General features: G+C 35.1%; 2 protein-coding genes across 5 annotated transcripts; both read left to right on the top strand.

The window, feature by feature from the left end:
• Nucleotides 1–5349: 5349 nt before the first annotated feature.
• On the top strand, nt 5350–11638 carry LOC114292581 (chaperone protein dnaJ 49). Of its 4 annotated transcripts, none has more exons than XM_028236579.2 (3): nt 5350–5504; nt 6372–7607; nt 11328–11638. In XM_028236579.2, the coding sequence occupies exon 2, from the start codon at nt 6547–6549 to the stop codon at nt 7603–7605; it is 1059 nt and encodes a 352-aa protein (XP_028092380.2). In that variant the 5' UTR covers nt 5350–5504; nt 6372–6546; the 3' UTR covers nt 7606–7607; nt 11328–11638. The 4 variants fall into 4 exon arrangements, with proteins under 4 accessions (XP_028092380.2, XP_028092384.2, XP_028092381.2 ...); XM_028236583.2 differs by having other exon boundaries at nt 11320–11638; XM_028236580.2 differs by having other exon boundaries at nt 6372–7612.
• Nucleotides 11639–16906: 5268 nt separating this feature from the next.
• Nucleotides 16907–26928, top strand: LOC114292587 (uncharacterized). Its single transcript, XM_028236588.2, has 3 exons — nt 16907–17041; nt 17159–17249; nt 26491–26928. Exons 1-3 carry the CDS (start codon nt 16969–16971, stop codon nt 26624–26626), a joined length of 300 nt encoding a protein of 99 aa, XP_028092389.2. The 5' UTR covers nt 16907–16968; the 3' UTR covers nt 26627–26928.
• Nucleotides 26929–27124: the final 196 nt, after the last annotated feature.

The following is a 27124-nucleotide window of genomic DNA, read 5'->3' as shown; positions in this document are numbered from 1 at the left end:
CCGTTGCCCCATTATCCACTAAGACTCGGTTTAACTGTATCCCATCGAAGAAGGCCTTAATATACAAAGGCTTAACATGCTGTGTCATAGAATTCGAGGGATATTCAAAAGGATACGAGAGGTTAATACTTACTACTTCTTCACTCTTATACTCAGTTTCCATTGGGGTAACCATTCCGAAATTATCTTGTACCATACTCGCTTGTGAGTCTTTACTAGAGATTGGAATTGGGTCAATTTCTTGCCCTTCTTGATTCTCATCTCCAGCTTGGAATTCATGCGGTAGTATGTGTACCATGTTTACTGATACTGGAGGAAACGAGCCAAACTGGATGACTGGATGTACCTGTTTCCCCTCTTGGCTACCTTGGTCAGTTACCTCAGAAGCATCCTGCATGCTGCATTCTGGCACTTTATTGCTAACAGGTTCCTTCGAATGGTTTTCCTCGACTGGTTTTTCAACCAAGAATGTTTGCTCGGCCATGAAGGCCTCGAACATTTCTTCTTCCACCATTTATTTCTTTTGGCTCATGCCAATTTCTTTTTCTGTCTTGCTACCACTCTCCATTAGAGCTTTCTCCAATCCTGCTAAGCTAGCCTTCTCTCTGACTCTTAGTTCAGAATGAACCTTAGCCAACTGTTCTCTACTGCAACCCTCCTTGCTTTGTAGAGTTGGCTTTGGAGTATGGTCTGACTTTGGATTCTTCTTTCCTTCGGTTTGGATCAATGAAGAACTCTCTCCACTTTCTTTTAGGTCTTGCTGGTACTGGGTGTACCTACGCTGAATTTTCTTCCTTTGTGATCTAGAAATTACGGGGACCATATCTGGTTCCTTTGTTCTTGGGTGTTTCAGCAATACCCAATTGTTGGGGGCTACCAAAGGAGGCTTAACCATCCTACCTTGGTTTCTAACATTCCTTTGGGTAGGCACTTCCCTAGGTTTGTTCTGCATCACAAACCAATCTGGAACTCCAAGTACCTACGAACTTACTGACCCAGATGTTGCGCTGCCCTTTTCTTCCTTCGAGGCCACCTTCGAAGCTGGCTGTGAAGGCAATTGCTTGGCCCTGACCCCAAGCTTTGAGCCTGATTCAGGCTTTCGATGAAGGTGATCATTTTCTATTCTCCGTGAGGCTGGTCTAGGGGGCCAATCTCTGGCTCTGATCCTAAAACCTGAACTCTTTTCCAGTCTTCTTTCAGAATGACTACTCTTCATCCTGTAATAGTTAGGTGTTCTGGACTCATATAAGGGCCTCTTGCCTTCAGCATGCATTCTATCAACTGCAGGCTCAACCACCAATGGCTGCTGACTAACCTTAGCCGGACACGACCTTTTATTATAAGCATTGGTTGGTTTGGGACGCCTCTGCACATCCCTATAATATTGCTTCCCATTGACTGGAAGGCCTTTCAGCCACTTATAACTCAATCTGCACCTGAGACACATCCTCTGCATTACAGCGGCCTCTAGGGAGTCATCATCCAGTGCTTCTTCATCAGGGTCTTCCCTCTGGTGTGAGAAATCTTGTCCAATAGCTGGTAGATTTCTAGTGTCTTTCTTGATTGTTGTCTGGTTGGCCACATACATCTGTACATTGACTTCTTCCAATTCTTTCAAAGATAGGTTCTGAAAATCTGGCATAATGACATTGGCTGCCACCTCTCCAATTTCTGGAAATGGATTACTATCGATCCCCATGGCCTTTTCAACTTTGGCTGGGAATTTCAAACTCCCTTTCCAAATTTGTTCTTGGATCCTGTCTCGAAAAACAACATAATTTTTAGTCGAGTGAGACCAAGAATTATGCCATTTACAATATACTTTTCCTTTAAGTTCATCAAGAGATGGAATTTTAACCCCTTTTGGTAACTTAAGGAAGTTGGCCGCAAGCAAATGATCAAAAATGTCATCTGCCTTAGTTAAATCGAAAGAATACTTCTTGTGGAGATCTTTCTTTTTAAACTGCTGGTCAATTGTCGTATCCTTATGAATTAATGCTTCACAGATCATAGGCTCTTTCCCTACAATCTCTGCTGCATCAATCTCAAAGTTAGGATCTTTATAGTATGTCTTATATGATGCATTATTTCGATCTTGCTCCTTTTCTAGTAATGCTTCATATCTAGATACTTTGTAAGTCAGTTCCACTAAGTCCCTGAACTCTGTTGAGTCAAACTTCTTTCGAAGCCTGAACTCTAAGCCATTTTGGGCCAATCTTACGAATTCTAGCTCTGGCAAGATTATTCTACATTTATTTCGAGCCCTTTTAAATCTGGCAATAAACTGAGTAGCCTTCTCTTCAGGCCTTTGACTCAATCTTGCCAAGTCTGCCATGGAAACTTCTGGCTCTGATTAGAAGAATTGGGCATGAAATGCCTTTTCCATTTGTTGCCAAGTCTGGATAGAGCCAGGTGGAAGGTCAATGTACCATACAAATGCTCCCCCAGTTAGAGAGTTTGGGAATAGTCTCAACTTCATATAGTCATGATTGGTAAATTCACCACATTGAGCAGCAAACCTAGCAATATGCTTTACTGTTGATTGGTTTCTGTTCCAATAAAAAAGGACAAAATCTGGTATCTTGAAACCCCTTGGGTATTCATGTACCCTGTCGATCCATTCTGGGTATGGTTTTCTGTACACAGGAGTTTGGACCCCCCGAGCCATTGGTCCACACATCTCCCTAACTATATCAGCAATTTGGTCCCTAGGGACCATATTTTGTGCCTGCTGAACCACTACTGGGGGAACAAACACAGGATTTGGTGGACAAACTTGTGCTTGTGGTCCTCTTGGTCCATAGGGTGGTACATTTGGGACTGGTTGTCCCAGTGGTTGGGGGTGTGGGTAACCTCTTTGAGCCTGTCCTGCGAAGGGACCTACGAAAGGTGCTGGAACAGGTGTTGTATCCCTTCCATTTGTGGGAAAACTCTCCAACTCCCCGGGTATAAATTCGAATAAGGGATTATTGTACCCCCTAGTGCCAAGTATGGCTTCGAACGTGGGATTTGGAACCATTCTTATGCCATTTTTTTGTACTGGGCCAGATCCACCAATTTGCATGGCTTCACTGTTAAACATTGAGGCATTTTGGCCTGCTATAGGCCTCGAAATGGGTTCGTACCAAGACTGAAGTGGTGGTCTTTCATGACTCTGATTACTAGTTTAACCATTAGAATGTCCATTAACTTGCATAGGCTGTTTATCTCTAGCCAATCTTTGCTGAGGGATATTTACTTCCTCTATGTGTCTTGCATTTGTTAGTTGGTGGTTATTCATTCGATCCAAAAAGGATGTTGTCCACCTTTCCATTGTATTCATTAATTGCTGTCCCATGGATTTATTGGCTGAGTAGATGGCACAGTGGACGGTCCAATCCCTTGGTTTCGTCCAATACTATGAACATGTGGTTCTTGATCCGAAGTGCTGGTCTGTTCGACCAAAGGTTCTGATAAAATAGGAGTTTTCACAGGATGTGTTATCACATTATCCCCTGGATTAGGTATTTCTATCTCTCCTTCCACGCCTTCTTCCAAGCGTTCATTTTCTCATTGTCTCCTACGTCTAGCCATTTTAAATGGGTCCCACCGGGCGTGCCAAAAAATATATGTTGGCTTTTTGGCTTTCAAAGGTTATTTTTGTATTTATGAGCGTGTCAGCAAGGATCAATCAGTCCTTACAGAATTTTGATTGCCAACTAATTATCAGACGATTGTGTTGTAGTTCTTTCAGCCTCAATGAAGAGGACTTTTACTGGTAGCTTGATTTAGGAGAATTTAAGCACAAGAACAGTTAAATAAAGAGCAATTGAAGCATTTAATTAGTATGAAAAACTTACAATGATCCAAACTCAGCCTCGTAGAGGTTTACAGCGACAATCTACTTGAAACTACTCCTATGAATGAAGTGCAGTGCAGGAATTTAAAGTACAGGAATGTAAAGAACAGGAAATATAAAAACTGGAACGAAATATGTAAAGTAAGACTGGTATCTTTTATCTGAGTCCGGGGGTTTTTTCTGGGGCCTTCCCTGTTATTTATACTTCTTAAAGATGACCATCGAATTGCACTTCAAACCGTCGAACTGCTCCTCCGTGGTCGCTGATCATGCTGCCTTATAAGTAATTCCACTACGCCATCACTTGCAGTTAGGCTTCCCTCCTATATTTGAATTTGAATGTGAGTAACTGTTGAAGCCACGTCACCTTGCATCTCTTTGTTGATCCACTGCTACTCAGATCTCATAACAACCAATATTAACTGCCACGTGTACGATCAGGATCGAAGACTTGAATGGTCTCCCCATATTACCCTTACTTTGCCACGCGTTGAATTGTAACTGGCTTGCACAAAATATGTAGCCAACAATTTTATATAATATTTACGTCACATCAACATAAAGGAGTACCAAAATGAAAAGAAAATATTTGGGATATTCATAAAGGCTCTGTTTGGTTTAGATTTCAAAATATAGTTCTACTACTGATTTGAGTGTGGTATTTGGTTGCAGCTTTCAAATCATAATTCTACATTTGTTTCTCAAAACTCATTTCAAACTATAATCATTATTTTTCAAAACTCATAACCAAACACACAATTCAAAACTCTTTTCAAAACTCAAAAATAACTTTATTTTTTTTAATTTTAAATATTTTATTTTATTTTGTAGGAATATTTTTGATATTTTAATTTTCATAAAAATATTTTAATATTTTAATTTTAATATTTTGATATTTTAATTATAAATATTTTGATTTTCGGAATATTTTTAATATTTTAATTTTCTAAATAAATTTAAAATATTTTTGATGTTTATACAGGCCTAAAAAATTAATTGACAGAAAAATTAATTGACATAAAATAATTGACATAGAAGATATTCAAAAAAAATTATTTGAAAAAAAAATTATTCAAAAAAATTACTTAAAAAAAATTACTTAAAAACAATTAATTGAAAAAAAAAATTTATTTTTTTATTTGAGTATTTTAAAAATAGTTTGGTTATGACGGTTGATCAAAAGACGTATCAAGTTATGAGTTGTGTGTTTGATTATCAATTATAACTTGAATTAAGTTTTGAAAACTATTTTGAAAACTTATAGCCAAATAAATTTTCTTATTTCATATGTAACATTAAACTTTCAAAACTCAATTTCACATATAATTCAAAACTCAATTCAAAAACCAAAACTAAACAAATTTTCTACACTCAAATCATAATTCCACAATTCACAAATTCAAAATATAACTCATACTCTCAAATCATATTTATAAAATTCTACCAAACACAACCAAAATTTTTACAATTAATTTATAATGATATAATCTTAAAAGTATCAATTTTTTATTAATTAATATTCAATGATATAGAATTCATTATCATAGCAGCATTGAGTACCACGTGGTGGTGTGCGATGACCAACCAATAACTTCTCCTGATTCAGGTCTATTTTCTCTTTTCTTGGTCTCTCTCGTTGCTCTTCAGGTTACGATTACCGATTCAGGTAACCCCTCAACTGTACTTGTTTCTCTGTGCATTTTCATATATATATATATATATATAAAGCCCTAATCTTTGTGCGATTGTGCAAGTTTTTCTTTACGATCGTTCTGCTAATACACTCACATGAACGACTAAGAACACCCAAGTCGCATTGCTTTTTTCTGATTTAGGTGAATCTAATTGTCGTTTGTTTCAGAAATTGTTGTATGAAATGAAAGTCTGATGCTTTCATTTCATTGCCGAGATTGAAGTTAGTCTCTGAAAGCTTTGAATTGTGTTTTGGGCCTTAATTTGGGTAAATATGCTTTGCTTTAAAGTGGGTTTTCAATTATTGATAGTATTAGTAACAGGGACGAAGCTTTAAGATGCATTATTGGTATTGCCGAGGCAGCGATTGCATTTTCACACACATATATACACATATCTAAACCCCTAATTTGTGTGTAATTTGTTGGGTTTCGTGAGCCGTGGGTCCAATGGAGTGTTGGGGCCCATTTTCTTCGGGTTCTTTGATAATTTCCTTCGTTACTCTAGTTTCTATGCTTATAAATGGATGAGGGGGTGCCTCTTGTATTGTTAAGAGAGTTGTAATTGTTTTTCTGATCATACTAAAACGGCTGTGGCTGTGGCTGTGGCTGTGGCTGTGGACGTAACCTTATCCTGGGGTGACCCACATAAATCTTTATGTTTTTGGTGTGTGTGATTGTTTTGATTCGTTTTAACTTTATTGTTTATTATTTCGTGTCTCACCAATCCTGGTTAGGAATTGTCGTTTTCCTAACACAGTTGTGTATGTTTTTAATGATGATCTTTCTGCTAATACACTCACATGAACACCACCTAATTTACATTGCTTTTTCTGATTTAGGTGAATTTTGATTCTCATTTGGAAACCTGGATATTTGTTTCTGTGTTTGGAGATTGTTGTGTTAAAGCTTGATGGTTTCATTGCTGGGATTGAAGTTAGTCTATCTGAAAATTGGAATTGAGTTTTAGGGCTTAATTTGGGTAAATACACTTTGTATCAAAGTGGGTTTTCAATTATGGATGGTAACAAGGACGAAGCTACAAGATGCATTGGTATTGCCAAGGCAGCGATTGCATCAGGCAACAAGCAGCGTGCACTGAAGTTCATTGGAATTGCACGACGGCTTGACCATAATTTATCTGTTGATGCTCTTTTGGCCACCTGCGAAAATTTAGATTCGGCATCTCCTGGTCCTTGTGATGATGAAAAACACAATGACAGTGCTAAGAATGAGGCCACTCCGGGTAAATTTGATGAGGTTTCAAATGGGGAGTGTAACTATACAGAAGAGCATGTGCATTTGATTAGGGAAATTAAGAAAACTAAGGATTACTATGACATTCTTGGTCTTGGAAAGAGTTGTTCGGTGGAGGAGATTAGAAAGTCCTACAGGAAATTGTCATTGAAAGTTCATCCTGACAAGAACAAGGCCCCTGGTTCCGAGGAGGCATTCAAGAAAGTTAGCATGGCATTTAAGTGCTTGAGCAATGATAATTCGAGGAGACAGTATGATCAGACGGGATTGGTTGAGGAATTTGGGTTCAACCAGCAGCACAATGTCAGGCGGAGGAGGGGGAGGAGAACTGGACATGATATGTTTGATGATGATTTTGATCCTGATGAGATGTTCAAGGCATTCTTTGGCCAGACCGACATGTTTCGGACGTCACGTGTTTACAGGAGGAGCAGAGGGACTGGCAATCAACAGCGTGAAGATTTTGGTGGAGCAGGGCCTAATCTGATGGTTCTTCTTCAGATATTACCGTTTCTTATAATATTCTTGCTTGCTTATCTGCCCTTCTCGGAGCCTGATTATTCTTTGCAGAAGAACTATTCCTATCAGTTCCCCAAGACTACGGAGAAACATGGAGTGGAGTTTTATGTTAAATCGCCTGAATTTGATCAGAATTTTCCACTTGGAAGTCCTACCCGAGCTAATATTGAAAATTATGTGATAAGGGATTACAAAAATATGCTTGGTCGTTACTGTCACATAGAACGACAGAGGCGCCAATGGAGCAGGAACATGCCCACACCTCATTGTGACAAGCTTCACAAGTTAGTAGTAGCATGAAGGTCAGGTGAAGAGTCTCTTTGCTTCTATGTAGAAAATTTTGTTTGGGTTAATTTTCTTGTTCTTTTAGGCTCAGTTTGGAACCAACTTTTTTGTGTCCCTAAAAAGTTAATAGAATATGAATGTTAATTGGAAAATGAAGAATAAAGGCAAATAAAAAAAAAAGCAAAAAAAACGGTTAACAGAGTTGGTTCCAAATGACCCCTTAACTGAATGTGTGTGGGGCTGAAACATTAAGCCAGCAGTCTATGTATGTTGTATGTTATGTTTTCTGAATGAGAGCTCTTCTATAGGATTACGAGGCATATACCCTTGTTGTATACATGTGTTTAACAACCATCTTGTCTCATTATTTGTTGTAGATTATCAAAGTGTTATATAAATATGCAATTTAGAAGCGCTTTATCCCGAAAGGGTCAGATACCAAACCATTGTTAATTTCTAATCATATGCTAGCTTGAGTCCAATCTTATAGACAATGTAATCTCATTATGGGGTTTCCGCAAGGGGATGGGATCTAGCCATCGACTAAATGGGTCATGAAGGTTTGTTTTCCTCCCTTGAAGAGCTAGAAAAGTCATATGACATTATTTAACTGCTTAACAATCTAGTTAGATTCGTAGTCTATTCTTGTCAATGTCACATGACTATATGACTCTGTGAACAAGTTGACATGAGAGTTTAAGAGATGAATTTCCATAAGGTTTACCATTTATATAATGTTCTATCTCTTGTTTTGCTCTTGAGAATAAACTTCTCGGGGCCTCGTTTAGCAACTCAATATTTTAGCCTAAAAGTAAAAAAGTCACTTAAAAAAACTAAAAAGCCAACAACCTATACCAAAAAGTCAAAAATTTTCTTTTCTCTCTACTTTTTGCTATCTTTTTGTAAAAAATCAAAAAATTATTCCAAACTTACTAATTTTTTTTTATCTCATATTTTAGCCAAAAAAAATTAAAAAGATACTAAAATAGCTTGTTCTTAAACGTTATATAATTGTTTTCTGTCTCATTAAGGTGCCGTTTGGTAGCACTTACGTTTTCAGTTTATATTTACAAAAATTTTAAAAACTCATATAAAAACTTGTTTGGTAAATTTTTGATTTATAAATCAGTGGTCTCAGTTTATAAATTTGGCCAAAAAATGTAAACTCAAAAAATGAGTTTACGTTTTGAGTTTTGAGTTTTTTTTTTTTAACACCCAACACTAGCCACCACCCATCACCATTTTCCACCACCGTCTTCTGCCACCACCACCCATCACCCACCCCTCACCACCATCTGCCACCACCACTCACCACCCACCTGCCACCACCACCCACCTGCCACCCGTCGCCGCCACCACCACTACCACCCACTCGCCACCACCCGCCACCTGCCACCGTCACCCACCCACCCGCCACCATCACTCACCACCCACCTGCCACCACCCGCTATCACCAGCCACCACTCACCTGCCACCCACCCGCCACCACCCACCACCACCACCCACTCGCCACCACCCACCACCGTCACCCACCCATCCGCCACTTTTACCCACCACCACCACCCACCACCACCTGCCACCACCATCTACCCACCCGTCACCGCTTTCCACCACCGTCTTCCGCCGCCACCATCCGCTACTTGCCACCACTTTCTACCACAGTCTTCCGCCGCCGCCACCACCCACCCACCCACCCACCTGTCACTTGCCACCATTTTCCACCACCGTCTTCCGCCGCCACCACTCGTCACCACCCACCACCCGCCACCACTTGCCATTTCTCACTCTTTTTTATATTTTTAAATTTTTTTAAACATTTTGTTTAAACCAAACGCGTTTGTAGCTTATGTTTTTCTAACAATAAACAAAAAATAAACAAAAACCAGTTTATAAAATTTTGGTGAATATAAACTGAAAATGTAAACGTTACCAAACAGGCCCTAATAAAAAATGGTTAAGATAAATTGATTATTGAGACTATCAGGTGCAGGATTTGGCTGTTGAAAGATCAATTTGTAGAGCTTGAGTAGATAGTTATCTGCCGAACAACTAAATTGAATTTGAATGTTTGCAAAAGTAGAGACAAACAGTAGAATATACTCTTCTTTGCATCATTACTAAAACAATTATCTCATTATTTCTTATTATAGCAAAACCATCTATGAGATATTGTGAACCACCTTAACTGGAGAGCGAGGAATTCCATGACTCTTTCAGCCCGTATACCGAGGCCTACATTCAATCATAGAATATTCCTTTTTCTCCCTTTCAGCACATTGATAATTATCCTGCCATTCAATGGTAAGTAGCACAAACTATGTATACATACATAGTGTCTACATAGCACAATCTCATTCACTACTCCAAAAAATCTTGGACAATTTAATATGATTACCTACTTTCTCAATTTAAGAACATCTGTTCTCTTAACTTATTGTCCAATTCAATGTATCCACCTTTATCTCCATTTATTTTTAAACATTTTACTCGATGAGAGCTCATGGCTAGGAAACTCTTAGTGAGTAGGAATTTCACTGCTAGACTTTGAAAATTCTTTCTATAGTTAAATTGAAATAGGATAATGAAAAATCTTAGCAAGAGGGTTTGAAGAAGAAAAAGAGAATACTTTTGAGCATGGCTATACAAGTGCTTTGGCTACACAAGCAATATCACAACTAGCTGCCCACCTTGTATGCTAATTCCATTAAAAGATATTTTTGATTTGAGCCATCCATTCATATTGTACCCACTGGGTGCTTTGATTCTATAGTCCAGTAGTGTTTTTAGTATTTGTACTTGTTAAAAACTCATGTTACTCTGGTCAGGCATGATTAGAGGTGGGAACAGATTGCATTAAATCTAGGGAGTTACTGAAGCGTGCAGGAATAGAAATCAAATCATATGTGGTTCTGGTGATGTGAAAGAGTCGAGCATTAAAGCACTTTCCTTCCCTTGCATCTCTTTATGCTCATTCAAATATGGTTCTTATTTGTTGGAGTTATGTAATGCCGCCTTATATTTTACTTTATTAAGAGGGTTTGTGAATGTCTAAACAATGCACATATAAGAAACTGATTCCCTACTCCAAAGGGTTTTAAAAAAAACTCCACCCTTGTTTGTATTTGTGGAATTCTCATTTAACTCATCCAAACCTCTAATGTGATGTGCTTTGAACCACATCAAGTTTGGATGTAGACAGTGATGCACTCCAAGACACAAGCAAATATTTTTTTTGGGCGTGTATTTGATGTTCCATTTTGCAGCATAGAGTCTATGTTTAGCATGTTCATAAAGTGTTACTAGAAAAAACTAACACTTTAACGATTTACGTTTCAAGTTCCCAAACATCGTGCACTTTCATTCCAAAACGGTGAATTTAGCGATCCAGAGCGATCCCATAATTTTTTCTATGCTTTTCATTAAAAGTTCTCCTTAATAGGAAAAAAAACAAAATTTAATGAACTAAAATCTAGATGGAGTGGAGTCATTGGATTGGCAATATAAAACAATGGGTTATAATGATCATAAAATTGTGTTGTTAATAATTAATTTGAAGAAGAATACATTATAATATATTGATTATCAAATTAAGAAGTCTACCCTTATCGTATCATATTTTAGAGCATGTGCGTTATGTGTTCCCGTTTCTATTTCTCGTTCCATAACAATCTGCGTTCTAGGAGTGTTTGGTGTTGCATATTTGCTGGTTCTGATGAGACTTGTATTTAGTTTTTCAGATCATGCAGTGTTTGTGGCCAGCATTTTGAAGACTCAAGTGGCCATGGAAAAATATGGTGGTGCCTGGACACAAAACAGCCACCGGTAGTTAGATCAGATGGTAGGGTTTAGTTGCACAGAAGTTATTTAGGGCTTCTGCCGTCTGATTATGGAGCAATTTTCTGCCTAGTTGATCCGGGATGGTGTGTACACTACTTTTTTTTGTTTCTTATAATATTGTGCAAATTGTCTGAGAGTATTTGATGCCTTGTAGGTTTGAGGATGATAAGATTGAAATCTCATTGAAATGAAGCTATTCAATTTACAATAAGATGCAATTACATTTTTCTGAATGTTTTGTTGTTTTTTTTAGGATAGCTTTGTTGCCCCTCTCTCTCTTGGAAAGATAGTGATCCAAGTTGAATTGTATGTTATTTTCGAGGGTGAAGGGCATATTTTTCATTTGGAACCAAACAAATCTTGATTGCATGAGAAAGATTCAGACTTTGGATACTGGGGATACATTACATTTTGAGTTGAGATTATAGCAAAATGCTAGTTTACCCAAATCTTTATACAAAATCTTCTACTATGATGATGTGATGGTAACCTTTTTTTTTTGTAATTAAAATCATTTTAATGGATTCTTGGTTTTATTGTCCACAACACAACTATATTATTTTGCATAGATTTTCTGTTTTGTTATTTTGTACAAATTTTTAGCCAAGGGATTCTCTCAAATCGTTGTGGGCAGTGGCCTATGTCCTTCGAATTGCAAATGTTGAGCTGGTTTGGTAATTTTTTTTTCAAATTAAGAGTTAATTATCATGAAGTATAAAATATTATTATTATTATTTTTTTTCTGGTTTTCATACAATAAAGTTTTTAAAAACTTATTTAAGTTACTTTTTGAAGTTATATTGTGCCACAAATTTTTCAAATAAAATAAAGTATAAGTAATTATAAGAAGGTATACCAAACAAGATTATTGTGACACATGAAATAAATTTCTTTGTTATCTGCTTAAGAAAAAAATATTAAAATATTTTTACATATAAGTAACTTTCCTAGCATATTATTCGTTCTATTCACGGGTATAATTAATAATCAAAAAAATTTTCTAAATTAAAATAATAATATAAATTTTATTTAAAATATGTAGTAAAAATAATTCATAATCAATTAATTTTATTCATTTTTATCAGAGTTACACATAAGAAAAGTTTTTTTTATTCTGATGTCATTAATTATGTTAAAAATTCTGAATAAAAAATTGTACATCATAATTTAATTGGTAAAAATTAAATAAAAATTAAAAAAATTATATTTACGATAAAATATAAATATATTTTGTTTTATAAATTTTATAATTTTAATTTAGCATATGATAGTAGTAAATTACATTTGTTAATAAACTAATTTTTTCTTATTTTGTAAAACCTAAAAATTTATTTACTCGAAATTGTAAATTATCTTATGTTATAACTATTTTGTGAAAATGAATTAGGATTGACTTGTAATATTCGACTAAACATTAGAAGTGAGTTAAAAGCTAATTGACTCAATATTTATGCTAATGTAACATTCATCTAATCATTAAAAATTATCTTTATCAGTTTGTGACCGAATTTTAGAGGTTTCATTACCTTTATTAATAAAATGTCTCTTTGATGTAATATAGATATATAGATTGGAATGTCGATGCATATAAAATTATTAAACATCAAAAGAAAAAATGTATAGAAAATGTGAATTGATTAATATATTTTAGTGATATAAAAATTTAAATTTTAAAACTGATTAGTTAACTTTTTTTTTTTAAATTTCTAAATTTAAATTTTTAAATGGATTAACTAACTTTCCTTTTTGAAATGTGTAAATCAAGGAATTATAAGATTTTTTATTTATTTATTTTTAAAATGACTCAATAAAAATTAGCCAATAGAAGATTTTTTTAATTATTTAAAAAATAAGAAATCTAAAAAAATAGTATGAGAATTTTGAGTTTCTCATTAAAAATTCTATTTTTCTTAATATATAGTATAAATTGTGCAAATTACTGGTATTTTTGTCATTGTCAAAATTCACAATAACCCTTATGTTTTACTTCGTGTGTGATTTACCTGACATTTTAAGCGAGTAGGTGTTTTATACTTCTTGTTAATGTGTAGCAAAGTAAGTTTTGTTTAGTTTTGACTAAAAAAAAATTATTTTAACTTGAAGAGGTTGGTCTAATGGCTTGAGGCTTGAGACTTAGGCGTCTGTGTGCTTTAAGTCTCAAGTTTGATTCTTCCAATCAATATAAAATTCTTGAGGCCATAAACTACAGAAAAACTTGTTTCAAAAGGCTTATTTAAGCTGTAGGGATTTAGTTTGGTTTGCGAAAGTTAACCTAGGAACATAACTAATGCTTTGGGCAATTTGGATACAATGCAATAATCTTGTTTTCAATCAAAATGTGCAGTCTTGTTCATATGCCATTGAGTTTGCTAAAGAGTGTTACACTTTGGCCATATGTCGCAATGTTCATAGATCTAGTCTCCTATTGCAGTACCTTAATGCCTCTGACTCCATACAGGTTTCAAGTGAAATGTGTGTTCTTCAATCGGCAATAGGTTCTGCCATGGATTTGCAGGAAGACACAGCAACGTGGACCTTCATTATAGATGGATCATGGCGGGCGAAGGGTTTGCTAGCAGTTGCGGCACGGATCTGCTATAATGCTAATTGGCGTGTGGTGGGGCAGCATGCAATGGCTTTACATTGTCCTTGTTCTCCTGTCGTTACCGAAGTAACTGCTTGTTTAGAAGCTGTGCGATGGGCTATGGGACAGCAACTACACCGAATCAAGATTTTGACTGACTGCCAAGTTTTGGTTAATTTACTTCAATCTAATAGCTGTAATGATGATTGACATGTAGCTTCTTTAATTAGTGATATTTGATATTTTAGTAAGTCTTTTACCTTTCTTAGTATTATCAAGGTAGGAAAGCACTTAATTTCCCTGGCGCATACGCTGGCTACTACTATACGTAATAGTTACTAAGAAAAATTGGTCTAGGGTCCCTCTCCCACTTTTCATAATGGAAGAGATCCACAAAATTATTTTTTGATGTCTAAAGTCCCTCCCATCTATCACAGAGAAATTCAGCCCCCTTCCCCTTCTTCAATCACATGTGAAGCTTGTTGAAGAAGAAACAAGAGTCTCAGTGGGGGCTAGAGTAGAGACCGAGGAGTTGGAAGAGAGAAAAGAAGGTCTTGGAATCAAAGGAGAAGATCTCGATGAGCGAGGGTTGATCACGATGCCTGGCCTTTCCCACCTCCACGAGATGGGCGTTTCCGGCCGTCTGATCCACGAAGCATATGTCACGGTGCCCTGTCTTGACGAACTGTCCTCCATCCTTTTAGAGAGAGAGAGAGAGAGTTCCTGGAGTTGAAAATGGCGGTGTTGAAATATTATATCAATGTTCGGTATTATTTCTTGCCTTATGGTATTGTCCGGTGTCTTTTACCAAACTTCTGCCAATGCTCCGACGATCAGCAAAGTTGAATCCACCGCTTTTGGAAACTTTACCTGAGCGAGCTATCTAACTGCTTTAGATGCGGCGTCTTGGAATTGCATGACTTGCTTGAGAGTTGAATCGGAATGTGGATTCTATTCAAATGGTGCTAACCCAGTAAGCTTTTTTTTTTTTTTTTTTTGCTTAGTTTGCAAACCAGAGAAATTTGTGCAATCCAGAGAAATTTGCAAACCAGAGAAATATGGGCAAACTAGATGGCACAGTGTTTGATTCTAACCCAAGTGTTGAGATTTGTGTAGCTAATCAAATTGTTGTTCCAAGAACAAATGCCAGCAAATTTTAATGCTTGAAAATGCAGTTGATGTGTTTCTGCAGGCTAAGAAAATTTGGTTAAACCCTAGTATTTTTTCATGCAATTTCTTGCTTAAATGTTTGGCAGAAGCAAATAGAGTGGAATATCTTGCAAGTTTATTTGAAGAAATAAAAAAGTCTGGACCATTGCCTAATGTATGCACCTATACCATTATGATGAACTTTTACTGCAAAGGACATCATGCAGTAGATATTAGACAAGCTACTGGAATTCTAGAAGAAATGAAGGAGAGTTAGGAAAGCCCAACTATTGTAACATACAACACGTACATTCATGGGCTTTGTAGAGTTGGATGTGTTGAATTTGCTTTGAACCTCATTCTCTGGATTTTTCAAATTTCTCTGGTTTTTAATTGAATTTTCTCTGGGTTAAAACCAGAGAAATTCTCTGGTTTTTGAACTAAATTTTCTCTGGGTTGGTCCAGAGAAATTCTTCCCAGAATTTCTCTGGACCAATTTTCTCTGGGACTGAAATTTCTCTGGATTGATGTTGAGGGACCTTAGACATCATGAAAATATTTGATGTCCTTTCTACTATAAAATCATAATATCAGGGACCTTAAAAAAAATACCCCTATTTACTAATGATATTTGCTGCTTGTTTTCGTCCTCAAAAAAAAAAAAAAAAAAAAAGAATAGATAAATTATTTTGCCTATTTAAGTCAAAATAAAAATACATGTTTATTTTCAACCAAAAAATCTAACAATTAAGAACAAAAAAATTAAGAATCCACTCAACTTTTTTACTAGCTAAAAAAAATATCATTTATCAAACATATCAATTTTTTAGCATTAATCACCTCATTTGGTTCTAATTTCTTGAATTCAATTTTTTTGAAAATTGAATTTTTTATTTTTCATATATATATATATATATATTTATATTTTTTTTATTTTTAGTGATTTTTTATTTACTATTAGATATATTTAATATAAATATAATTAAAAAATATAATATTTGTGAAAAAAATTATAAAAAATTCAGTAAATATAAAAAATGCGAAGATTTAATATATTCTCTTATTCTTGTAAATTTATTATTTTTTTAAATATTTGCTTTTTAAGTACATCTAAATTAGGTATATCTAATAATAAAAAAATTATTTAAAATATCAAAAAATCACTAAAATAAAAATATATGAAAAATAATTTTCACAAAATTGAAACCAAATTTATCATAAAAAATACTAAAAAAAAGGTAATCAAATCATCAAATATATATAAAAAAAGAGTAAATTACAAATACACTTTTTAATGTTTGCTTAAAATATAAATTGTTTCCTGTGATTTGAAAAATTACAAATACCTCACTATCAGAATTTTTCATTTAACAGAATTAATTAAAAAAAATGAAATTTCTAACTGTTTACCTATACAATAATAAAATTATCTGAGTTATTAATTGAAATAAAATTTTAACATTATTAAAAACTGTTAATTAATTTGATAATTTATTAATAAAAGAACTTATTTATTATGAAATTAAAAACCTTAAGAGACATAATGTAATTTTTAAAACTACAAAAGATAATTTATAATTTAACTAATCTCATAGAGTGTGTTTGTTATTTAAATAAATAAATAAAAGCACAACACAAGTGTAACATTAATCAAACACGTGTTAGGTGGATGCCACGACGCGAGTCACGTTACGGCGTCGTATTCGTCACCCTTTTGTGTATACATATATATACCCTGCAAATATTCAAATACGAACCAAAATCAAAATCTCCAAATTTTCTCACTCTGAGAAAAGCAATTGACGAAAATGGCTGAAGCGAAGAACACCACCTTTGATTCTATCAGGGAATGGGTCGTCGATCACAAGCTTCGCACTGTTGGTAATCTCTCTCTCTCTCTCTCTCTCTATATATATATATATATATTTCCATGGAGTTTGGGTTTTGGGTTTGATTTTGATTTTGATTTGATTGTTTTGGTTTCAAATTTTTTTGAAGGATGTTTGTGGCTAAGCGGAATAGCGGGTTCAATCGCCTACAATTGGTCCCAACCCAACATGAAAACCAGTGTTAAGATCATTCACGCTAGGTACGATTTTGCATAACCCATTTGGAAATCCGAGAAAATATAATGGAAAAAGGAAAATAAAAGTGAAAAGTTTCTGTTTTTGTTTGGGATTTGTTAAAACATTAATTCTATCGATTTAGGGTTTTATGATAATTCTTTCTGTTGAAGTTCATGCTCTTGTTATTGTATATCCAAATTCCTTGGTCAGAATGCAGTTTGTGTTATCTTATTTCATTATTCATTACTTTTTCTTCTTTGGATAAAAATTTCATATTTGCAATGATTGTTCTACTTCATTATGGGTTTAGCTTCTCTCAAGTCGAGAGAGCGTTTAAACTTGGTAGTCACATTTTGAGGCTGATTTTGGATGATCCGAACGGTTCAATTTTTAGACTCGTTGACTAGAATACTCATGCAAAATTATGTTTGAATCAAATTTGTATTACAGAAAATGAATGACTATTCTTGTGGAATCCAAATCCTTGTGGAATAGCTACTCACTGACTCAAACTAGTTTAGGTTCTTTCTGTAGGACAATCTTAAGACAGATTCCTTTTTGGGTATCTTCATTGTATTTAATTTTCTGTATTTTCAAATTAATATTCTGGTTGGAAAAATAAATAGTGATTTATGCTATTTGACAGATAGTAGTAATATACTGTCTCTTTTCTTTGACAACTACTAGTAGTACGATACTGGTGTCATTAACAATTCATAATATTATTTGGTATTACAGAAAATTCTTGTGATATTTTATTTTTCTAGTTTTAGTAATAAGGAAAATAAAATTATTTTGTTGTTATAATTATTTTATGGTTTTAGTAACTAGAAAATTAATTTGTGTTTTAATATTTTCTGATTTTTGTAATCAGAGATTATGGCTACTACAACTGAAACTGCATCTGGCAGTGGTACTCCTATTGTTACACCTACATCGGTCCCTATCCAGAACCATGTTCATGTACCAATCAATCATGGAGAAAAATCGGAAAAATTTAATGGTACCGAGTTTAAGAGATGGCAGCAGAAGATGCTGTTCTATCTTACAACTCTTAATTTGGCCCGGTTTCTCCATGAAGAGGCTCCAGCACTTAAAGATGGTGAAAGTGATCGGCAAGTTGTTGCCGCTGTAGATGCTTGGAAACATTCAGATTTCCTGTGCAGAAACTACATCCTAAATGGCCTTGACAATATGCTGTATAATGTATACAGTCCTCTGAAAACAGCAAAAGAATTGTGGGATTCTTTGGAGAAGAAATACAAGACAGAAGATGCCGGCACGAAGAAATTTGTCGTCGGTAAATTTCTGGACTTTGTTATGGTAGACTCCCAAACGGTAATATCTCAAGTTCAAAGTTTTCAAATAATTTTGCATGATATTCATTCAGAAGGTATGTCTCTTAGCGAGTCATTCCAAGTCGCAGCTTTAGTGGAAAAGTTACCACCGGCTTGGAAAGATTTCAAAAATTATTTAAAACATAAACGCAAAGAGATGACTATGGATGAATTGATTGTAAGGTTAAGAATTGAAGAAGATAACCGAAAGGCTGAAAAGAGGAATGGGAAAAATCCCATTGAGTCCAAGGCAAATGTGGTTGAACAAGTTCATAAACCACATAACAAAAAGAGAAAGTTTACTGGAGATGGTCCTAAACAAGGCGATAGTAGCAAGAAGTTCAAAGAAAAATGCTATAACTGTGGCAAAACTGGACATCGAGCTTCTGACTGCCGCCGCCCTAAAAAGAATCATGGAAGTACAAGTAAGAAGACCACCAATCAGGCCAATGTAACAGAATTGGATTACATCTCTGACGGAGTGAATGACATCAACCTTTCTGCTGTGGTGTCTGAGGCTAACTTGGTTGGAAATCCCAAAGAGTGGTGGGTTGACACTGGAGCAACTCGTCACATATGTGCGGACAAGAAGATGTTCACTACCTACAATGAGGCTGCAAATGGTGAACAACTTTTCATGGGAAATTCTTCTACTTCTGCTGTGGCTGGACAAGGGAAAGTAATCTTGAAGATGACATCAGGGAAAGAACTGACCCTCAACAACGTACTACATGTACCTGACATCCGGAAGAATTTAGTTTCTGGGTCTTTGTTAAGTAAAAATGGTTTTAGGCTTGTATTTGAGTCTGATAAGTTTGTATTAACAAAGAGTGGTATGTATGTTGGTAAGGGATACATGAGTGATGGTCTCTTTAAGTTAAATGTAATGACAGTTGTACCAAAAGTTGCTATGAATAAGAATAACACATCTTTTGTTTATATTCTTGAGTCAAATTTATGGCATGGTAGATTAGGACATGTGAATTTTGATGCTTTGCGTAGATTAATTGGTTTAGATTATATACCAAAGTTTGAAATTAATCCTAATCATAAATGTGAAATTTGTGTAGAAGCGAAACTAACTAAGGCTCCATTTAAATCGGTTGAAAGAAAAACCGAACCTCTAGAATTAATTCACACTGATGTATGTGATTTAAAGTTTATTCAAACTAGAGGTGGCAAAAAGTATTTCATAACATTTATCGATGATTGCACAAGATATTGTTATGTTTATTTACTTAGAAGTAAAGATGAAGCTTTAGAAATGTTTAAACTCTACAAAACAGAAGTTGAAAATCAACTTGGTAAAACCATTAAAATGGTTAGAAGTGATAGGGGTGGTGAATATGATGCACCATTAAATGAATTTTGTGCACAACATGGCATTATTCACCAAACTACAGCCCCTTATTCTCCACAGCAAAATGGAATTGCTGAAAGGAAGAATAGAACTCTAAAAGAAATGATGAATGCCATGTTACTAAGTTCAGGCTTACCACAGAACTTGTGGGGGGAAGCAATATTGTCTGCTAATTATGTTCTTAATAGAATACCCCACAAGAAAACCAAAAGCATTCCTTATGAATTGTGGAAAGGTCGACCACCTTCCTACAAATACTTAAAAGTGTGGGGGTGTTTGGCAAAAGTTGAAGTACCTGTTCCTAAAAAGACTAAAATTGGACCAAAAACAGTAGATTGTGTGTTTATTGGTTATGCTCAGAATAGTAGTGCATATCGGTTTCTGACTTATAAATCAGATATACCTGATATAAATGTGAACACTATTATAGAGTCAAGGAATGCTGTGTTTTTTGAACATGTCTTTCCTTACAAGAAAGGACAGGAATTAAGTTCATAGAAAAGAACTTATGATTGTACACAAAGTCAAGAGACTAATGACAATCAAACACAAGAGACTAGTAATAGTCTCGACCAACAGGATTTAACTAATGATGAACCAAGACGAAGTAAAAGAGCGAGAACATCAAAATCTTTTGGTCCAGATTTTCTGACATACTTGTTAGAAAATGAACCTCAAAGCTTTAAGGCAGCAATGACAGGTCCTGAAGCACCTTTGTGGAAAGAGGCTGTTAATAATGAAATTGAATCCATTATGCAAAATCATACTTGGGAATTGGTGGATCTTCCACCAGGTTCTAAACCTCTTGGATATAAATGGATATTCAAGAGAAAAATGAAAGCAGATGGTTCAATTGACAAGTATAAAGCAAGACTTGTTGTTAAAGGTTACAGACAAAAGGAAGGTCTGGACTATTTTGACACATATTCCCCTGTGACAAGAATAACATCCATTCGCATGCTTATTGCTATAGCAGCGTTGTTTAATTTAGAAATACATCAAATGGATGTTAAGACCGCTTTCTTAAACGGTGATCTAAATGAAGAGATCTATATGGAACAACCCGAAGGGTTTGTAGTATCAGGGCAAGAAAAGAAAGTTTGTCGACTTGTAAAATCCCTTTATGGATTAAAACAAGCACCTAAGCAATGGCATGAAAAATTTGATCATGCAATGCTTACTAATGGGTTTAAGATAAACGAATGTGACAAATGCGTCTATGTTAAAAACACTGACCAAGGATATGTCATAGTTTGTCTTTATGTGGATGACATGCTTATCATTGGAAGCAGTCAAAACATGATCAAATCAACTAAGCAGATGCTTAACAAAAGATTTGATATGAAAGATATGGGGGTCGCAGATGTTATATTAGGAATGAAAATTACTAAAACATCTGACGGATATGCATTATCTCAATCTCATTATATTGAGAATATTCTTGATAAATTTATCAAGGATGATTTGAATTTAGCTAGAACACCTGTAGACATCAGTCTTTATTTATCAAAAAATAAAGGTGATGCAGTGTCTCAGTTAAAATACTCCCAAATCATTGGAAGCCTAATGTACCTAATGAATTGTACTCGTCCTGATATAGCTTATGCTATAAGTAAATTGAGTAGGTACACTAGTAACCCTGGAGAAGACCATTGGAAAGCGATCATTCGAGTTCTTAGATATCTAAGATTTACTCGTGATCATGGTTTGAACTTTACTCGATATCCAGCAGTACTCGAAGGTTATTGTGATGCCAATTGGATATCGGATACTAAAGATTCAAAATCCACTAGTGGATATGTTTTTACTCTAGGAGGCGCTGCTGTTTCTTGGAAGTCCACGAAACAAACGTGCATCGCACGATCCACAATGGAATCCGAGTTCATTGCTTTAGACAAAGCAGGTGAAGAAGCAGAATGGCTTCGTCACTTCTTAGAAGACATTCCAATGTGGCCAAAACCTGTGCCAGCTATTTGCATTCATTGTGATAGTCAATCTGCAATAGGCAGGGCACAGAATCATATGTATAATGGTAAGTCACGACATATTCGTCGTCGACATAATACCGTAAGGCAATTGTTGTCAAACGGAATAATCTCAATAGATTATATAAAATCTAAAGAGAATATTGCGGATCCGTTAACAAAAGGTTTGACAAAAGAGCTAGTGTATAGTTCATCGAAGGGGATGGGATTAAAGCCTATTACATAAGAGTCGTCATAATGGTAACCCTACTTATATGACTGGAGATCCCAAGAACTAAGTTCAAAGGGACAACTAAGTTATGTATGGCTCGCCAGAAATCACCAAGGGATTAAAATTCCTACCCATTCCTATGGTGAGAGTGATATCTGCAACATATGTTGTATGCAGAGGTATAAGGATAAGCTTTGCTTTTAATGATTACTTATATCTTGATTAAGACATAAAATCAAGACGAGTATAAGGAGATACTCACAATAAGAATCACCTATATGAGTGTTGAACTGGGGCCGGTTCTATGAGAATGCAAAGGCTAAATTCTCTAGAAACACTTATGAAAACCAGGCGCGTTCAAGGCCAAAATGAACACAACAGTGAGAACCACGATGTGTTAGAAGATATTTTGTGTGAAATCTATTGTCTTGGCTTACACAAACGGCTGAACAATTCAAGGCATCGCGTCCATTGGTTAGCCAGTAAGTCCGATAGGTTATCACTAGGGAAGGTTCAAAGCCGAAAACTACCTATCCTGATGCAAGATATTTTCGACTTATACTCTTTCGTTAAAGTCTGCATTTTGTTGCATTTCCGTTGTCATCAAATTCCATTCATGTGGGGGATTGTTGGAATGGTTATAAAATTCTGGATAAAACCAGAATTTTTTCCTAAGTTCGGTCTATTTTTTAGGTGGGCCCCGAGTGTCGATTTACTCGGGTCAAAGTGGTAACGCGTTCTATGCCGCGTTGTGATTCACGTGGTATATTTGGTTGCTCAAAACCATTACCGAGTGAATGGGAAATTGAAGCCAAAGTGTGCTCCATGGAAATGGAGTTTTGGTGGAAATTCCTTAAGGTTGTAAATTGGCTTGTCCCACATTGATTTGGTGGGAGGTTTTGAAAGGGTTTATAAGGCTTAGGGTGAGATACTTGGGGTGTGCCCCAAGGGGTACCCAAGTGTTTTAGAGGGAGAGGTTATGGGCAAAATGGGCTAGACCCATTGGACCCAAAAATCACCCCACACGCGCGCGCGCCGCCGCCGCCGTCCGTCCGGTCGGTCGGGCTGGGCTTGGGCTTGGGCTTGGGCGCGGGTGCGTGGTGTGTGGTTGGGTTGGGCTTCTAATCTTTTTGGGCCAAAAACATTTGAATTTAATTTTATTTTTTATTAAAATAAAATCCATAATTCAAATTAAATTAGTTTGGATTTTTTGTTCATCCAAACAGGGCCCTTCCCGGTTTCAAACAGAAATAAACTGTTTTGGAATTAATGCACACCCAAACAGGGCCCTTCCCGTTTTACTATCTGTTTGAATTAATTCAAATCTGTTTGAATTCAAAACCCAACAGGTATGATACCTGTTCAATTCAAAACCAAGAGTTACATACCTGTTTATTTCAAATCCAAGAGCCACCTTCACATCTATAAATAGGACCACCCTCATTTGATATTTTGGATTCAGAAATTTCGTATTTCACTTCTGTTTTCTATTCTTCATCTTGCTGCATTTTATTTTCAAAAGAAAGAGTGTAAACACTTAGTGTGTTCGTAAGGCAAACAATTAGTAGTGCTGCTATTGTTTGTGGAAGATCATTTCATCCTGGGAGATAGACGTCCGAATTCTGAAAGCACCGTGGAGAGGACGAATCTGTCTTAAGGAGACAGTGTTAAACACTGGACTTGATCAGAAAAATAATTCGAAGAAATTAAATCAAGTAAGTTATTTAATTACTTTCAGTGTTATTTTTATTTGTTTATTTATTCAGATTTTAATTTTGTTTTTGTAACAAAATAAAATCTGTTTTATTTTTTATTTATTTATTTTTATTTCGAGTTTGATTTTTGTAATCAAACATATTCTCTCCTTTTCTTTATTTCTTTATATTCTGGTTGTTATTTTGTACACAACAGAATTAAATCTTTTTAAATACAGTGAAGATTTACTCGGGTCAAAGTGGTAACGCGTTCTATGCCGCGTTGTGATTCACGTGGTATATTTGGTTGCTCAAAACCATTACCGAGTGAATGGGAAATTGAAGCCAAAGTGTGCTCCATGGAAATGGAGTTTTGGTGGAAATTCCTTAAGGTTGTAAATTGGCTTGTCCCACATTGATTTGGTGGGAGGTTTTGAAAGGGTTTATAAGGCTTAGGGTGAGATACTTGGGGTGTGCCCCAAGGGGTACCCAAGTGTTTTAGAGGGAGAGGTTATGGGCAAAATGGGCTAGACCCATTGGACCCAAAAATCACCACACACGCGCGCGCGCCGCCGCCGCCGTCCGTCCGGCCGGTCGGGCGGGCTGGGCTGGGCGCGGGTGCGTGGTGTGTGGTTGGGTTGGGCTTCTAATCTTTTTGGGCCAAAAACATTTGAATTTAATTTTATTTTTTATTAAAATAAAATCCATAATTCAAATTAAATTGGTTTGGATTATTTGTTCATCCAAACAGGGCCCTTCCCGGTTTCAAACAGAAATAAACTGTTTTGGAATTAATGCACACCCAAACAGGGCCCTTCCCGTTTTACTATCTGTTTGAATTGATTCAAATCTGTTTGAATTCAAAACCCAACAGGTATGATACCTGTTCAATTCAAAACCAAGAGCTACATACTTGTTTAATTCAAAATGAAGAGCCACCTTCACATCTATAAATAGGACCACCCTCATTTGATGTTTGCATTCAGAAATTTCGTATTTCACCTCTGTTAATTCTATTCTTCATCTTGCTGCATTTTATTTTCAAAAGAAAGAGTGTAAACACTTAGTGTGTTCGTAAGGCAAACAATTAGTAGTGCTGCTATTGTTTGTGGAAGATCATTTCATCCTGGGAGATAGACGTCCGAATTCTGAAAGCACCGTGGAGAGGACGAATCTGTCTTAAGGAGACAGTGTTAAACACTGGACTTGATCAGAAAAATAATTCGGAAAAATTAAATCAAGTAAGTTATTTAATTACTTTCAGTGTTGTTTTTATTGTTTATTTATTCAGATTTTAATTTTGTTTTTGTAACAAAATAAAATCTGTTTTGTTTTTTATTTATTTATTTTTTATTTCGAGTTTGATTTTTGTAATCAAACATATTCTCTCCTTTTCTCTATTTCTTTTATTCTTGTTGTTGTTTTGTACACAACAGAATTAAATCGGTTTAAATACAGTGAAGATTGTCCTACACTTTCATGGTTGGAACATGATTCAAAGAGTAAGAGCATCTCCAAACTTTCACTACTTTTTTCATCTAATTTGCTTTCAAATTTGAGCAAAAAGTTTAATTTGATACGAATTACTCCAACCCTTACATCAAAAACTTTTTAAAAATTCCCCTTTTATCCAAGATTTCCATTTTCATCAAATTTGATGAAAAAAAATCATCTTGCATGCTTTATCTTTTTAAATTTTCATCAAATTTAAAATTGATGAATTCTCAATTTGATGAAAAAAATGTCTCCCTTGATTTGATAAACAATTTGATGAAAGGATTGGAGATGATTTTTTAGCACTTTTTCATCAAATTAAATTTGATGGGAAAAAAAGGTTAAGGATTGGAGATGTTTTAAGCTTCTTACTAATAAGTAATAACCATTGTATCATTATCTTGGAGACTCAGAATCTTTCCCTTTCTATGTCCTTGGTTGGTGGCCCTAAGTTTTATAGGATAAGGCCTTCTTATATATTTGAAAAAACAAAAAGTGGATAAAATATTAAGCATCCATTTTTTATTTTTTTAAATTTGCTGTTAACTGCACAATGTTTACTCACATATATATAATAACTAAAATTTATTTGCATATATTAAGATATGAAGAAATCATTTAACAAACTCAAGAGATAAAAAGCTGGTCTTGTTAGTTTATAGTTTAGTAAAATCCAATTTACAACAAGAAAAAAACACACCAAACAAAATGTAAATTTGCAATACTAAAAATGAACCACCAACAAAGTATCACTTAAACATTACTTTTATCACATTTTTAGTTGCAAAATTACTAATTAAGCTTACATAATCTAGTTTATCTACCTTGTACTTTTCAATGGATAATATAGTTAATCCATTCAATCTTATGTGACATGGTTGATCGAATGTAAGATTTGATCAACTTTAACTTTGAAATCTTTGCGCTAATACTACTGTAATGAACTAAAATGGAATGGAATGATCATTCCTTAATCTCCCTATGGAGTGACTATTCACTTACAATGTTCCATTTTTTAGAACAATTTCTTTTTTGGTGCTTTACTTTTTCAAATCAAAGAGCTAGCTGCTACTGCTTTATTTTAGGAAATCAAAAAATGATTTTTTATTTTTTGCTCTTTGAATTTTATGCGTTTCAAGTAGTGGCATCATGAATGTAAAGATGCTTTTGCGTTGTAAAACAGGTTGCATGCACAAGCACTGACACTTGCTGCATTGGCCGGAGCTGCAGTCGTTGAGTACTACGACCACAGGACTGGCGCAAAGCAAGAGCGTGTTGCGAAGTTTCTCAATCTGGATAGAAATTCACATAAAGATTGAAGCCCGGACTTACATTAAACATTCATGAACAACATATCTCAATTATTATCTCTCTCAATGACCTGTATTGTAGTTGGCAGCGTTGTTGCTAGACAGTCTGATCAAACACAGTTTTGTTAGCTTTTAATTAGCATGGTTAAACTTTCAAGGAGGATAATCAGTTTCTGTATCCAGGTTCATCATTGTCTTGCTATATTATAGGTTTTGTAATTCTTATATTTGATTTCAATACTAGTTTCTTTGTCATATAATTTCACTAGGGTCTGTTTGTCCTTTATGGAAAATGATGGTTTGATTGAAAATCTGAGACCCCAGGCTGGCTTGGCAGAAATGTATGTTCTTGTTATTGTTACCATTATTGAATGAAAATTCATACATATATATATATATATATATTTATACATAATGGCATTGTCATATTATTTTTGTGAAGTTTTTGTATAAATTTTATATACAAGTAGAGTTTTTCTTATTGAATATGGTGATGGAAAGGAAAAT

This window comes from Camellia sinensis, chromosome 7 (genome assembly GCF_055761805.1).
Source record: "Camellia sinensis isolate YWXY chromosome 7, ASM5576180v1, whole genome shotgun sequence".
NCBI classification, from domain to species: domain Eukaryota; kingdom Viridiplantae; phylum Streptophyta; class Magnoliopsida; order Ericales; family Theaceae; genus Camellia; species Camellia sinensis.
The sequence above is the reverse complement of the archived record's forward strand: the minus strand, read 5'-3'. Positions and strand labels throughout refer to the sequence as shown.